General features: G+C 49.5%; 1 protein-coding gene across 1 annotated transcript in view; it reads left to right on the top strand.

Annotated features, from left to right (window-relative positions):
* The window catches only part of LOC130479022 (aldehyde dehydrogenase family 3 member B1-like), a 48768-nt gene that overhangs the window by 36011 nt on the left and 405 nt on the right, over window positions 1-12352 (top strand). Inside the window, exons 8-10 of the mRNA XM_056851302.1 lie at window positions 1166-1552; window positions 2314-2480; window positions 8360-8459. Of these exons, the coding sequence (XP_056707280.1) occupies window positions 1166-1552; window positions 2314-2480; window positions 8360-8459 (654 nt within the window). The remainder of the gene's footprint in view (window positions 1-1165; window positions 1553-2313; window positions 2481-8359; window positions 8460-12352) is intronic.

Below are 12352 nucleotides of genomic sequence, written 5' to 3'. Positions count from 1 at the left end.
ATTATCAGAGACACCAGATAAGAGTGACTGGATACAAAAATGCTAGAACTGGCAGAAATGGCTAAACTAACTGCATTAATAAATCAAAAAGAGAATACGGAATTTGTGGGAGAATGGGAAGCATGGAAGACTTACTGTGTAAATGAACTATATACGGGAGAAATTAAAGGATATGTGTTGCTCTAATCCTGATTACCACATATTAGTATTAATGTTAAATTTTATTTTTTAAGATAATTGAAAGTATATTTAATTTAAATCTATATTACTATAACGGATTAGAAATTAAATACAAAGGGAAGAACAGGAATATCAAAAAGATAGAGGAGTGGGGGGAGTCAATATTGTTTGGATTATATATAATGATTGAAAAGGTAATGATTAGATTATCAATTTATGACATTGGATGATTGATTGATGAATATGTTGTAACTAGAAAACAATAAAAAATTATATGTATATATATATATAAAAAAATCCAGCCACTGCAATCTATTTGCAATAACTTTTTCCCAAGAGGACACAAATTGATCTTTTCCAATAAGGCTTATAAACCCCTCTTTAGACACAGGTGTCTTATGGTATAATAGAAAGTCTCTTTGCCATGCGAGGGCCTCAAGGGATTTCTGGCCCAATTCTGCTCTTAACAACTACCCCGGAAACACAATTTGGCATCCTGCAACGGAACGGAGAAATTGTGTTAGTGACTGATCAATGCCTTCATCAACCACATCAATCAAGACTCCAATACTGTACAGTAATTGGGGGATCACCTTGGCATTAAATGCTTTAATTGTTCCAGGTATATAGTTCCCTCCTGTAGAACAGAAAAAAACAAATCAAAGCATTGCTCAAAACTTTCGCTTAGAGTTTGACATTTTTAAGATGTAGTTTTCAATTTAAATTAGCTTGGAATGTAATACTCCACTAATTAAATTGTCTGACCTGGTCAACTTTATACCACCTCTGAATGTCTTTTGCCTTGAAAACCCTATGGGGTCACCATAAACCAGCTGTTACTTGATGGCAAAAAAAATTATGTCTTTCTGTAATGTCTTTCTATAATTAAGTTCCTTGGTGCTGAATTTGGGGTGGGTGTCTATGGGCAGAGCAGCACTCTGTAAACATTTTTGTAACGGACCTAAATTTGGCTCTTTTTCTGCAGGGAGTCCCCGTATTGGAAAGATTGTCATGACTGCAGCCGCCAAACACTTGACCCCATTGACTTTGGAGCTGGGAGGCCAAAATCCCTGCTATGTGGATTGCTGCTGCAATTTCCAGAATGCAGCCAACAGAATAGTATGGGCAAAGTTCTTCAATTGTGGCCAGACTTGCCTTGCACCAGACTATGTGATCTGCACCATTGAAACACAAGAGAGGCTAATGCCCTGCCTGCGTCAGGCTATTCGTTGTTTCTATGGCTGCAACCCTCGAGACTCACCTGACTACGGTCGCATGATCAATGACAAGCATTTCCAGCGCATCCGCACACTCCTGGAGTGTGGCCGAGTAGCCATTGGAGGAGAGACAGATGAGTGTGACCGTTACATTGGTGAGCAAGTGGGCTAGTGTTTCCAGCTCTTGTTTGGGGAATTCCTGGAGATTTGGAAGGGGTCCTTATGGAGGGCAGATTTTGGGGAGGAGAGGGAGTTCAGTGGGTCTGTGTTGGTTATTATACAATGCATTAGTAGAGTAAATAATCACAGATGCTAGTGTTAGCTTAAACATTAAGATTTATTTCTTAAATAATAAACTAGATATAACTCCTACACAATGGATAAACTAAAACTAGACTCAAGACAAAAGCAGGTAACTCCTCCCTTCTAGAATCAACTGCTTTACTCCACACCTTATTGGCTACATGCATATCTAGCAGTTTACTAACAAAGAAGCAGTTAACTCTCTCATGACTGTGGATGCTGAGACTTGCATATCCCAACAGTATGTGATGCCATAAAGTCCACACCCCAAAACTCTCATTTCCTCCAGAGAAACTGATCTCTGCTGTTTGGAGATCAGTTGAAATTCTGGGAGCACTCCATGACCCACCTGAAGGTTAGGAACCCTAAAGTGGGCTGATGCCAGGGAGTTGGAGTGAGGGTTAGATAGTCAGACCCTCTCAGTTTGTGGTCTGTAGAAGTCTTGCTATAAACTGCTTTTCCATCTGCGAGTAAAGATTTGGATAGAGCATGGAGAAAGCCCTGCTGAGCGGGGTTATGGATTGGAAAGAACAGTTTCAAGGCTGTGGTTGAGGGGAGGGTGTGGCCACAGTATATAAGCATAACCTGTTTTGATGTGCTCTCCTGTCCACAGCTCCCACAGTGATGGCTGATGTGAAGGAATGGGAGCCAATCATGCAACAGGAAGTCTTTGGGCCTATCTTGCCCATTTTCACTGTGAGGGACTTGGATGAAGCCATACAATATATCAATAGCAAGGAACGTCCATTGGCTGCCTATGCCTTCTCCTGTGACTCCAAGGTATGCTTTACTCTTACAGCTGACTGTGCGCAGGAGGCTGAGACCAGCTGACAATATTAAATACCGCAAATGTCACACTGCCTCCTTTATTCAACTCTGGCACCACTCAGACCTTGCACTGCTATCAAAATATGCTCAGGCTAGGGTTGTGCTGAACCATCATAGGAAGGGAATTCTGGAAGTACGGAACCACTACTGAAAATGTTTCTCTGGATGCCCTCTGTTAAGTCCACGTGGGGAGGACACACAAGGTCAAGATGGAGTTCCAACAGCAACGCATTTATTGAAGTACAGAACAGAACTAAACAGAACAGTGCAAATGGCCCTGCTTATATGCCCCCCTGGCTGCCCGTGGCCATTCCCCCCTGATCTGTGATAGGGGGGAACAACCCCGGGTCGCCAATGGCACGTGCCAGCTTGGGCCAATGGCGCATGCAGGGTTTAGGATCCTTCGTCCGGGACTCAAGCTCCTAAGTTTCCCCCTGCATATCGCCTACTATGTACATACATAACACCCCTCCCCCAAGTCCGGACAATGCAGGAACACACAAAGTCCTTGAGGTGGCCCGGTCGTGCTCGTACTTGCTGAGAACAGCGCGGCACCGGGACAGGGGTTGCTGGCTGTGTAGTCGGAGCTGGGTTGGACACGCCCTCGGTGGTGGGGACACCTTCCGTTGAGCAGTCAGTGGGGGCCATCTTGCTGGGCGGGAGTAGGATCTCCGGCTGCTCGATTTCCGGCACCGCAGCTTGTTCCCGTTCCATGGCACTGGAATGCGTAGGTGTTGCAGGAGCAGGGACAGTGTTGGGCTGGTCCGCAGGGTGGCGGCGGAGCTGGTCTATGTGCCGCCGTAGTACTCTCCCGTCTGGGGTGGTGACCCTGTAAGACACTGGGCCCGTTGCTTCCTGGTGGCTGGTATCCTAGTGGCTGGTATCCAAACCGGTCCCGCCCTGTAGTTGCGGGCGTAGACCAGGTCGTCCTGCTCTATGACCCTCGGAGTGGCGGTAGAGTCCTTGTGGGCCGGGCCCTCCGGCGCCAGATTGGGGTGCAGTCTGTCGAGCAGCATCTTTGGGTGGCAGCCCATGATGAGCTCAGCTGGGCTCCTGCCAGTCGCAGAGTTCGGGGTGATGTGCTGGGTCAGCAGGAAGTCTGCCAGTCGTGCATCCCAGTCCCCCCGGACAATGCGCTGTAACGTCTCCTTGGTAGTTCAGACCATTCACTCTGTCTGGCCGTTGGTGGCGGGATGGAATGGGGCCGAGGTTACATGGTGGATCAAGTTGTTAGCCATGAACTCCTGGAATTCGGCTGAGGTGAATTGTGCCCCGTTGTCAGAGACCACGGTGTCCAGCAAGCCGTGGGTCGCGAAGAGCCGGCGCAGCTCCCGGACGACTACTCGCGAGGTAATTGACCTGACATCAACCACCTCCAGCCACTTGGAGTAGGAGTCAATGACAATCAGGAATGTCTTACCCTGGAATGGCCCCGTGAAGTCAATGTGGATGCGAGACCAGGGTGTGCGCGTCAACTCCCAGTGTTGGGTCGGGGCACGCGGCATTTCTGGTCGCGACTCCTGGCAGGGTTGGCAACGTTTGACCCATTCCTCCACAGTGGTGTTGATGCCCGGCCACCATACATAACTCCGTGCAAGCGCCTTCATGCACACGATCCCTGGGTGGCAGGCGTGTAGTGCCTCCAGGACCCTCGTGCGGAGCTTGGTTGGGACCACGACCCGGCTCCCCCAGAGCAGGCAGCCCTTATGCAAGGACAGCTCGTGTTGGCGGGTGGTGAATGGCTTGAATTCCCTGTCCGGCTGGGTTGCCGGCCACCCCTTCCCCACCCTGTTGAGAACCCGGGCAAGGGTGCGATCCTTCGCCGTATGAGCGGCAATGTCTGATGCGTGCAGGGGCGGCTCTGGCAGGGTCTCAAGCAGCAAGACGTCATGGGCTGGGGAGGGGTCAGGGTTGGGGCCCTTGAGCAGCAGGTGGCTGAGGGCATCTGCATTCGCGATGCTCTTCCCGGGTCGATGCAGGAGCCTGAAATCGTAGGCGTTGAGGAAGATCGACCAGCAGAGTATGCGGGGGGCCAGGATCTGTGGCATCTGGCGATCCGGCACGGACAGGCCCAGGAGCAGTTTGTGGTCCGACACGATGGTGAAGGGGTGGCTGTACACGTAATCGTGGAACTTTTTGATGCCGGCCATGACGGCGAGTGCCTCCCAGTCGATCTGGGTGTAGTTGCGCTCTGCCGAGGAGAGAGTCCGGGAGTAGAAAGCGATCGGGGCCTCCCGACCGTCTGGCAACAGGTGGTTGAGGACAGCTCCGATGCCATAGGGTGAGGCATCGCAGGTCAACACCACCGGCAGGCGCTTGTCGAAATGGACAAGCAGGCTTGAAGAAGACAGGAGGCCCTTGGCGGCCTCGAATGCACGCTGCTGCTGCGAGCCTCAGGACCATGGGGTGGCCTTGTCAAGGAGGCGGTGAAGCGGCTCCGCAACCAACGCCTTGTTGGGCAAGAAGGCGTGGTAAAAATGTAAGTCCCAGGGACGACTGGAGTTCCTGTTTGCACTGGGGCAGAGGAGCACTGTGGATGGCCTTGATCTTGTCGGGCATGGGGTGGATGCCGTTGGCGTCGATCAAGTAGCCCAGGAACTCCACTTGTGGCAGGCCCAGCTGGAATTTCTCCCGCTTCACAGTGAGGCCGGCGTCCCGGAAACGGCTGAGCACCCGGCAGACGCGCTCCAGGAGCTCTCCCTTGGAGCCGGGGGCGACCAGGATGTCGTCGAAGTAGGGAACAACGCCCGGCAGTTGCTGGTAAGCCTGGGCAAGATCGAGCTTGGCGAATACCCGGCCCTCAGCGAGGGAGGCCAGGAGGTGGCTGACAACAGGCACAGGGTATGCATGTCTCTGGAGCGCCTTGTTGATCGTGCACTTGTAGTCAGCGCAGATCCGGACGTCCCCATTGGCCTTTAGTGGCGTCACGATCGACGTCTCCCACTTCGCGTTAGGGACGGGCTCCAGGATGCCCTGAGCGATGAGACAGTCGAGCTCAGTGTCGATCCGGTCCTTGAGAGCGAAGGGGACCCGGTGTGGCTTGAGGCGGATGGGGGTGGCGGCGGGGTCAATGTGCAGGCGAACAGGTGGCCCCTTGTAGCAGCCCAGCAGGCCCTGCCAGACGTCCTCGAACTCAGACCAGACAGAGTCGAGGAGGGGCTGGCTGATGCGGTGGACGCCCGCTAGGTGGATTCCCAGGGTCAGGAACCACTCAAGGCCCAGGAGGCTGGCACGGGCCCGTTGACAACGAGAATTGCTGGAACTGGACGTTCATGTAGGTGACACCCCAGACTGGCACCCCAGACTGGCACCTGATGACGCTGGTAGTCGGAGATGATGATGCCGGTTGGCTGCAGCTTGGGAAGGGTGGCGGTGTGCCCCAGGTCGTGGAAGGTGTCCATGGAGATGATGGAGAGGGCCAAGCCCGAGTCGACCTCCATCTCGCACTGGGCACCCTCGATCCTGACGGAGATGGAGACTTTCTCCACACCATGGACTTTGTGGAGCTGGATGCTCTTGTCGTTGTGGCGGCAGCGGCAAGGCGAAGCATGGTCACCATTGGCCAATTCGTGGACAGGTTGGACGACGCCATCTTTCTTGCCGGGTCGGGCAGACACCCCTTCTTGGCGGAGTGGCAGGCTTGGCGATGTGGCCCACCCTGCCGCAACCCTGGCACTCTGCATCATGGAATTGGCAAGTGCGGTGGTCATGAGGTTCACCGCAGCTGGCACACGGGCGAGCCACTGGGCCCTGTGACCAGTGCCCCCCGGCAGCCATCTTGTGGGCCTCGTCCTCGATGTCCTCGTCGCTGGCGCTCTCGTAGTGGATGGGAGCCGGAGGCGCCGGAGGAGGCGCCGGGCCCCGGTCGCCCAGATGGTCAGCCTGCGTCGAGGCCTCTGCTGCCATGGCTTCCTCAACAGCCGCTGTCAAGGAGATGTCCTTCTTGGCGACGAGCAGGCAGCGCACCTTCTCGCTTTGGAGGCCAAAGACGAACCGGTCTCGCAGCATGCCGTCGAGGTCCGGGAAGGCGCAGAACCGGGCAGTCTGGTGGAGGGCTGCGAGATAAGCAGCGACGGGCTGACAGGGCTCCTGGTCCCGTAGGTGGAAGGCCAGGCGGCGAGCGAGCTGCATGGGCTAGGGTGCAAAGTGGTTCCCCAGTGCAGCCATGATGTCGTTGAATGGCGTATCACTCAGCTTTGCGGGGGCCAGCAAGGACTGGGCGAGCTGGAAGGTGCGCAGGCCACACACGCTGAAGAACAGCGAGCGCTTCTTGCTGGCATTTGTGACATTGTTGGCATCCAGGAAGAACGCAACACGGTCGGCGTAGCTTTCCCACTCACTGGGGTTGGCGGTGTCTAAAACTTCCATCGAGCCTTTGGTGGTCATCGTGCGAGGTGTTGCGTCTCTTTGTGTGTCGGGAGATTTCAGCAAGGCGAGCCGGACTGCCTACTGGGCACTGTGAGGTCGCGGAAGATCCAAGGTGAATTCAGTGAGAGTGATCTCCATAGGAGAGCCGGACTGCCTACCAGCCTTCATAGCCACTGTTAAGTCCGCATTGGGAGGACACACGAGGTCGAGACGGAGTTCCAACAGCAACACGTTTATTGAAGTACAGAACAGAACTAAAGAACACAGTGCAAATGGCCCTGCTTATATGATTCCTGGCCGCCCGCGGCCACTTCCCCCCGATCCATGGTAGGGGGGAACAACCCCGGGTCGCCAATGGCACGTGCCGGCTTAGGGCCAGTGGCGCGTGCAGGGTTTAGGATCCTTCGTCCGTGACTCAAGCTTTTAAGTTTCCCCCTGCATATCGCCTACTATGTACATACATAACACCCTCAGTGTTTAAATAGTGCATGAATGGAACTAGGGATTGCAGCAAATCAATGAAAAGGAGTTATCCAGTTCTTGCTTCCTATACAACATGTGTGTCTGCGGTTGTGTGAAATATTTGCAACCCCTTCCCAAGAATGTTTACTCAGATGCATCTTACTGAGGTTAAGGAGCCTTACTTGCAGGATTGCATAGGATTGCAGCCGAAGAGAGGAACAAGAAGCTGCACCCAAACTATGAAGGCAGGTGACATCATAATCCCTGTCTCCTCAACACTTTGCCTGGTCGTTGTCACTTCCTTTTTTTTAAACCAGAAGTGACTTAGCAGTGCACGTGATTCTGCCCCCACCCCCCATGGCTGCCCACTGTTTTCCTGCAGGTTGCCAGGCACTGGCTGACAATCCTATTGGTGTGCTTAATTTTGAACTGTAGAGTGGCCATTGCTTTAAAATAGTTTCTTAGGATCTTTTTCGGCTTTTCCAGACAATCACACTTCCTTGGGGGTACCGTTTGGTAATTATTGTTCTCCTTCCAACACTGACATAGCTGCATCATTGCCCCAGTGGGGCACATAGCTGCACTCTGGGACTATGTCAAGTCAAGAAAACAGTGCAAGGGGTGATAGCTTAACCCCATCTCCCCTCATACCAAGGTCCCAATTGTATTGGGTTCCAACTAGGGCTGCCAAGCCCCTGGTTGGGGTGGGGAATCCTCTCCCCACCCCCATCTTATTGCCCACTGCTGCTCAGAGCAGCAGCAGAAGAAAACATTTTTATAATCGGCACACTGGCTATGTATCACATCATTTCCAGTTTAAAAAAACCTGGAAGTGATATGGAGTAGCTCTAGGAGTTGGAGAAACTCTATGGTTTTTACCATAGAGTTTCTGGCAATTATGGCAATGGTACTTCTTATGTCAGAATGATAATGTGATAGCTTCTAAATTCTAAAGGACCAGAGATGTGACCACTAATAATCTTCTGTTTTTCTTTCTTTAGGTTGTGAATCGGGTATTGGATTGCACCAGCAGTGGTGGCTTCTGTGGCAATGATTGCATGATGCAAGCAACGCTGATCTCCTTACCATTTGGTGGAATTGGTATGACTACCCCTCTATCTTCTAGTCTGTCTCCTACGTCTGCACTCATCTTCCCTCTCAGTCTGGAACTGCCTCCATTCCTATAGGCTCCATTCCCAAGGCTGCATCTGCATCAGCTGTTCCTCTAGAAATTATCTTCGGGACAAGGAGGGGTAAAACTCTTATCCTAGGGCATTTCCATATCCCCTGGTGCATTCATGTACCTCCCAGGATTTCTCTAGCTTTACTCTGATCTTTCTCAAGCCTCCTTTGCTATGACGTTTTGGGAAAGATCACAGTAAAGCCTAGAGGGCTGCTAGGTGGGTGGAAACATTCGGATATCTCTACCCACATGGCAGCCATTTCCTTGCCCTGCCATTGGGGTCTTTTTTCTTAATTGGCACGAATATCATTATAATGATATAATCATCATGTATACCAAATTCTCTGAGTTCCCAGATTTCACTTTTAAAAAATTAATCTCTAGCCCCTTTTGTTGTGAAGATATAAGAGGAAATGCATACATCTGTCATGAAAGGGGCTAAAGACTTTTTTTTTTTAAAGGAAGCTGAGAATTTGGAGAACCTGATACTCATATTGTTATAATGCTATATAAATATAACAATGTTCAAGTATCATTTCTTTAAAAAAAATGAAAAATCCCCAGTTACAGGAAGGAGGGGGAGGTCCACTGCCAGGGGACTAGGCTGCCATTTAGAAGTCCCATTGTCACTGCACTGTATTGGCAGCTGCAGCAGAGTAACCACCCTAGTAGATTCCTAAACAGCTTCTGGCACTTTTGCAGTCCTTTTGCAACAAGGTGCAATAGGAATCAATTGCAAGTAAAGCCAAGCCTTTCATGAAAGGCGTCAGATTACATAACTACTTGGGATGCTTACTCGTAAATAGCCCTAAACTGGCAGGGTGGTCTGCAGCCCTTTGGTTGAAGCATTAAACTTGGAACACTTGGACTGCTGTTTACTGTCATCTGCATGCTGGCCTAGATACTTTCACTATTAAGAAGGAAATCCACTAACATTAGGAGTAAACCAGAAATTTTGTGAGTCTGTGGTTAGCAGAATCCTTCCCCCTGAGCAGATCCACTGGTATGAAAGAGCTGATTCGCCAGGGGGAATGTCATAGCTATCTAAGAAGGAGTAAGTGAACTAAAGTGGACTGGATTAGGACATTTTCAATCAGAAAATCACAAAGTGTTTTACTCGGAATGACAAAAACAGAAGAAATTGAGTTGCTTTAATAGTGAGGCAAGATGTAGCAAAGGCAGTCAGCAAAGTCTGACTGAATAATATCAATCAGACTTCAGGGAAAGCCTATCAACATACCGTATATACTCGCGTATAAGCCGAGTTTTTCAGACCAAAAAAAGGGCTGAAAAAGCCGGCCTCGGCTTATACGCGGGTCAATACGGTAGAGGGGGGAGGGAGGAGGGAGGAGGGAGGGGGGAACTTACCGCCGCCACCTTTTCCAGGCCGGGAGCGGCCTCTGTTGGATTTTGGCCTGACCAATACGCCAGCTGGTGGGCGACCATTTTTTTGAAAAAACCACGACATTAGTCTTAGAGTAATTAATTTTAAGAAGATTTAGATGACAGTATTCCTCAAACGCACTTAAGTAGCGTTTGAGTCCGATTTTAGAGTAGGATAAAATAGCGGTGTCATCCCAATTTAGGAGGGTGTCCATTAATAGACTCTAAAAAACAAGCCAGGTCTGACAGAAACAGATTAAAAAGAAGGGGAGCAAGTATACAACCTTGCTTCACACCCTTATTAAATGGGATCTTATCAGTAAGGCCACCGTTTGAACCCCCCTACAGTTTTAGAAAGTGAAGTGGAAGCTGCACTGAGAGCAATTGGGAGAAACAAATCACCAGGAGCAGATGGGATATCAATAGAGCTATTCCAAGCCACAGAAAGGGAGTCCATCAAAATCTTGACAAGAATATGCCAACAGATATGGAAAACAAAACAATGGCCCACAAACTGGAAATGATCCATTTACATTCCAGTTCCCAAGAAAGGAGATGTCAAAGACTGCAGCCACTATCGGACCATCGCATTAATTTCTCACGCAAGTAAAGTGATGCCCAAAATCTTACAGCAAAGGCAGTTACCATATATGGAGCGAGAAATGCCTGATGTTCAAGCAGGTTTCAGAAAAGGAAGAGGCACTAGAGATCATATTGCAAATTTACGTTGGTTACTGGAGCATATGAGAGAATTTCAGAAGAAAATCAGCTTGTGTTTCATAGATTACAGCAAAGCTGTGTGGATCACGAAAAGCTATGGCTGGTTTTAAAGGAAATGGGTGTGCCACTCCATCTGATCGTTTTGATGCGCAACCTGTACTCTGGACAAGAGGCCACAGTTAGAACAGAATATGGAGAAATGGAATGGTTTCCAATTGGCAAAGGTGTCAGATAAGGATGTATTTTATCTCCCTATCTCTTCAATCTATATGCAGAACATATAATTAGGAAAGCTGGATTAGATGAAGGTGAAGTGAAAATTGAAGGGAGGAACATTAGCAATTTGAGATATGCTGATGATACTACATTGATGGCAGAAAATAGGGAAGACTTGAAACTGTGAGGGTTCCCAACCTCCCTGTGCAAACTCCATAAAATCACTTGCTCAGACGGTCATGCAGAAACAAGGAACTTTATTGGAAGCTTCAGGTTAGTATAGGCCCTACAAGGGCAAAGTTGCAAGTGCTAGCAATTTCACAAAGGCAGAATTATAACCCCTACAGGGAAGCAGATGTCAAATACGTTATGGGAACTTACGAGATAATAGAGCATGGTACAGGAACATCAAAGATCTCAGGAAGCTCGTTACTACTATCTACATACCAAGGCCATAGCTGGTGAGAGGGAGTCGGGGAGAGCAAGGGAGGAGGATGGCGGGAAGAGACATTCCAACCTGGGGCCTGCTGGACGCAGCGCCTGAACCAAGGAAAGGCAAAAGGCCTGGACTGCTTTTACGAGCCCAGGGGGGGAGCACACAAAGCAAAAGCTGACAGACCCTCACAGAAACGACTACTGCTGAAAGTTAAAAGAGAAAGTGCCAAAGCAGGACTACAGCTAAACATCAAGAAGACAAAAGTAATGACTATAGGAGAATTACACAACTTTAAGGTTGACATTGAGGAAATTGAAATTGTTGAAGACTTTCTATTCCTTAGCTCCATCATCAACCAAAAGGGAGACTGAAGCCAAGAAATCAGCAAGAGATTGAGACTGTGAAGGGCAGCCATGAAGGAGCTAGAAAAGATTCTGAAGTGTAAGAATGTGTCACTAGCCACCAAGATTAAGTTAAATCATGCCATTGTATTCCCTATTACTATGTATGGGTGTGAGAGCTGGACAATGAAGAAAGCTGATAGGAAGAAAGTAGATTCCTTTGAAATGTGGTGTTGGAGAAGAGTGTTACGGATACCCTGGACCGCCAAAAAAAACCAGCCAGTGCCTTCTCTTCATCTCCTGTTACAATGTCACTTTCCGGTCCCTGCAATGGGCTTATCTTGTCCTTATTCTTACTCTTACTCTGTACATAGCAAAAGAACCCTTTTTTGTTGCGTTTAGCATCTCTTGCTAGCCTAAGTTCATACTGAGCTTTAGCTTTCCTAACACTCTCCCTACAATCACTAGTTATTTGTTTATATTCCTCTTTGGTTATAAGGCCCTCCTTCCACTTCCTAAATGAGTCTTTTTTATTCCTCAAATCTTGTGAGGTAGGTGGTGCTGAGAGAGTTCTGAGAGAACTGTGACTAGCCCAAGGTCACCCAGCTGGCTTCATGTGGAGTAAAGAAACAAACCCGGTTCACCTGATTACAGTCTGCTGCTCATGTGGAGGAGTGGGGAATCAAACCAGGTTCTCTTGATTAGAGTCCGCCGC

Source organism: Euleptes europaea, chromosome 6 (assembly GCF_029931775.1).
Source record: "Euleptes europaea isolate rEulEur1 chromosome 6, rEulEur1.hap1, whole genome shotgun sequence".
Lineage (NCBI taxonomy): Eukaryota > Metazoa > Chordata > Lepidosauria > Squamata > Sphaerodactylidae > Euleptes > Euleptes europaea.
The sequence above is the reverse complement of the archived record's forward strand: the minus strand, read 5'-3'. Positions and strand labels throughout refer to the sequence as shown.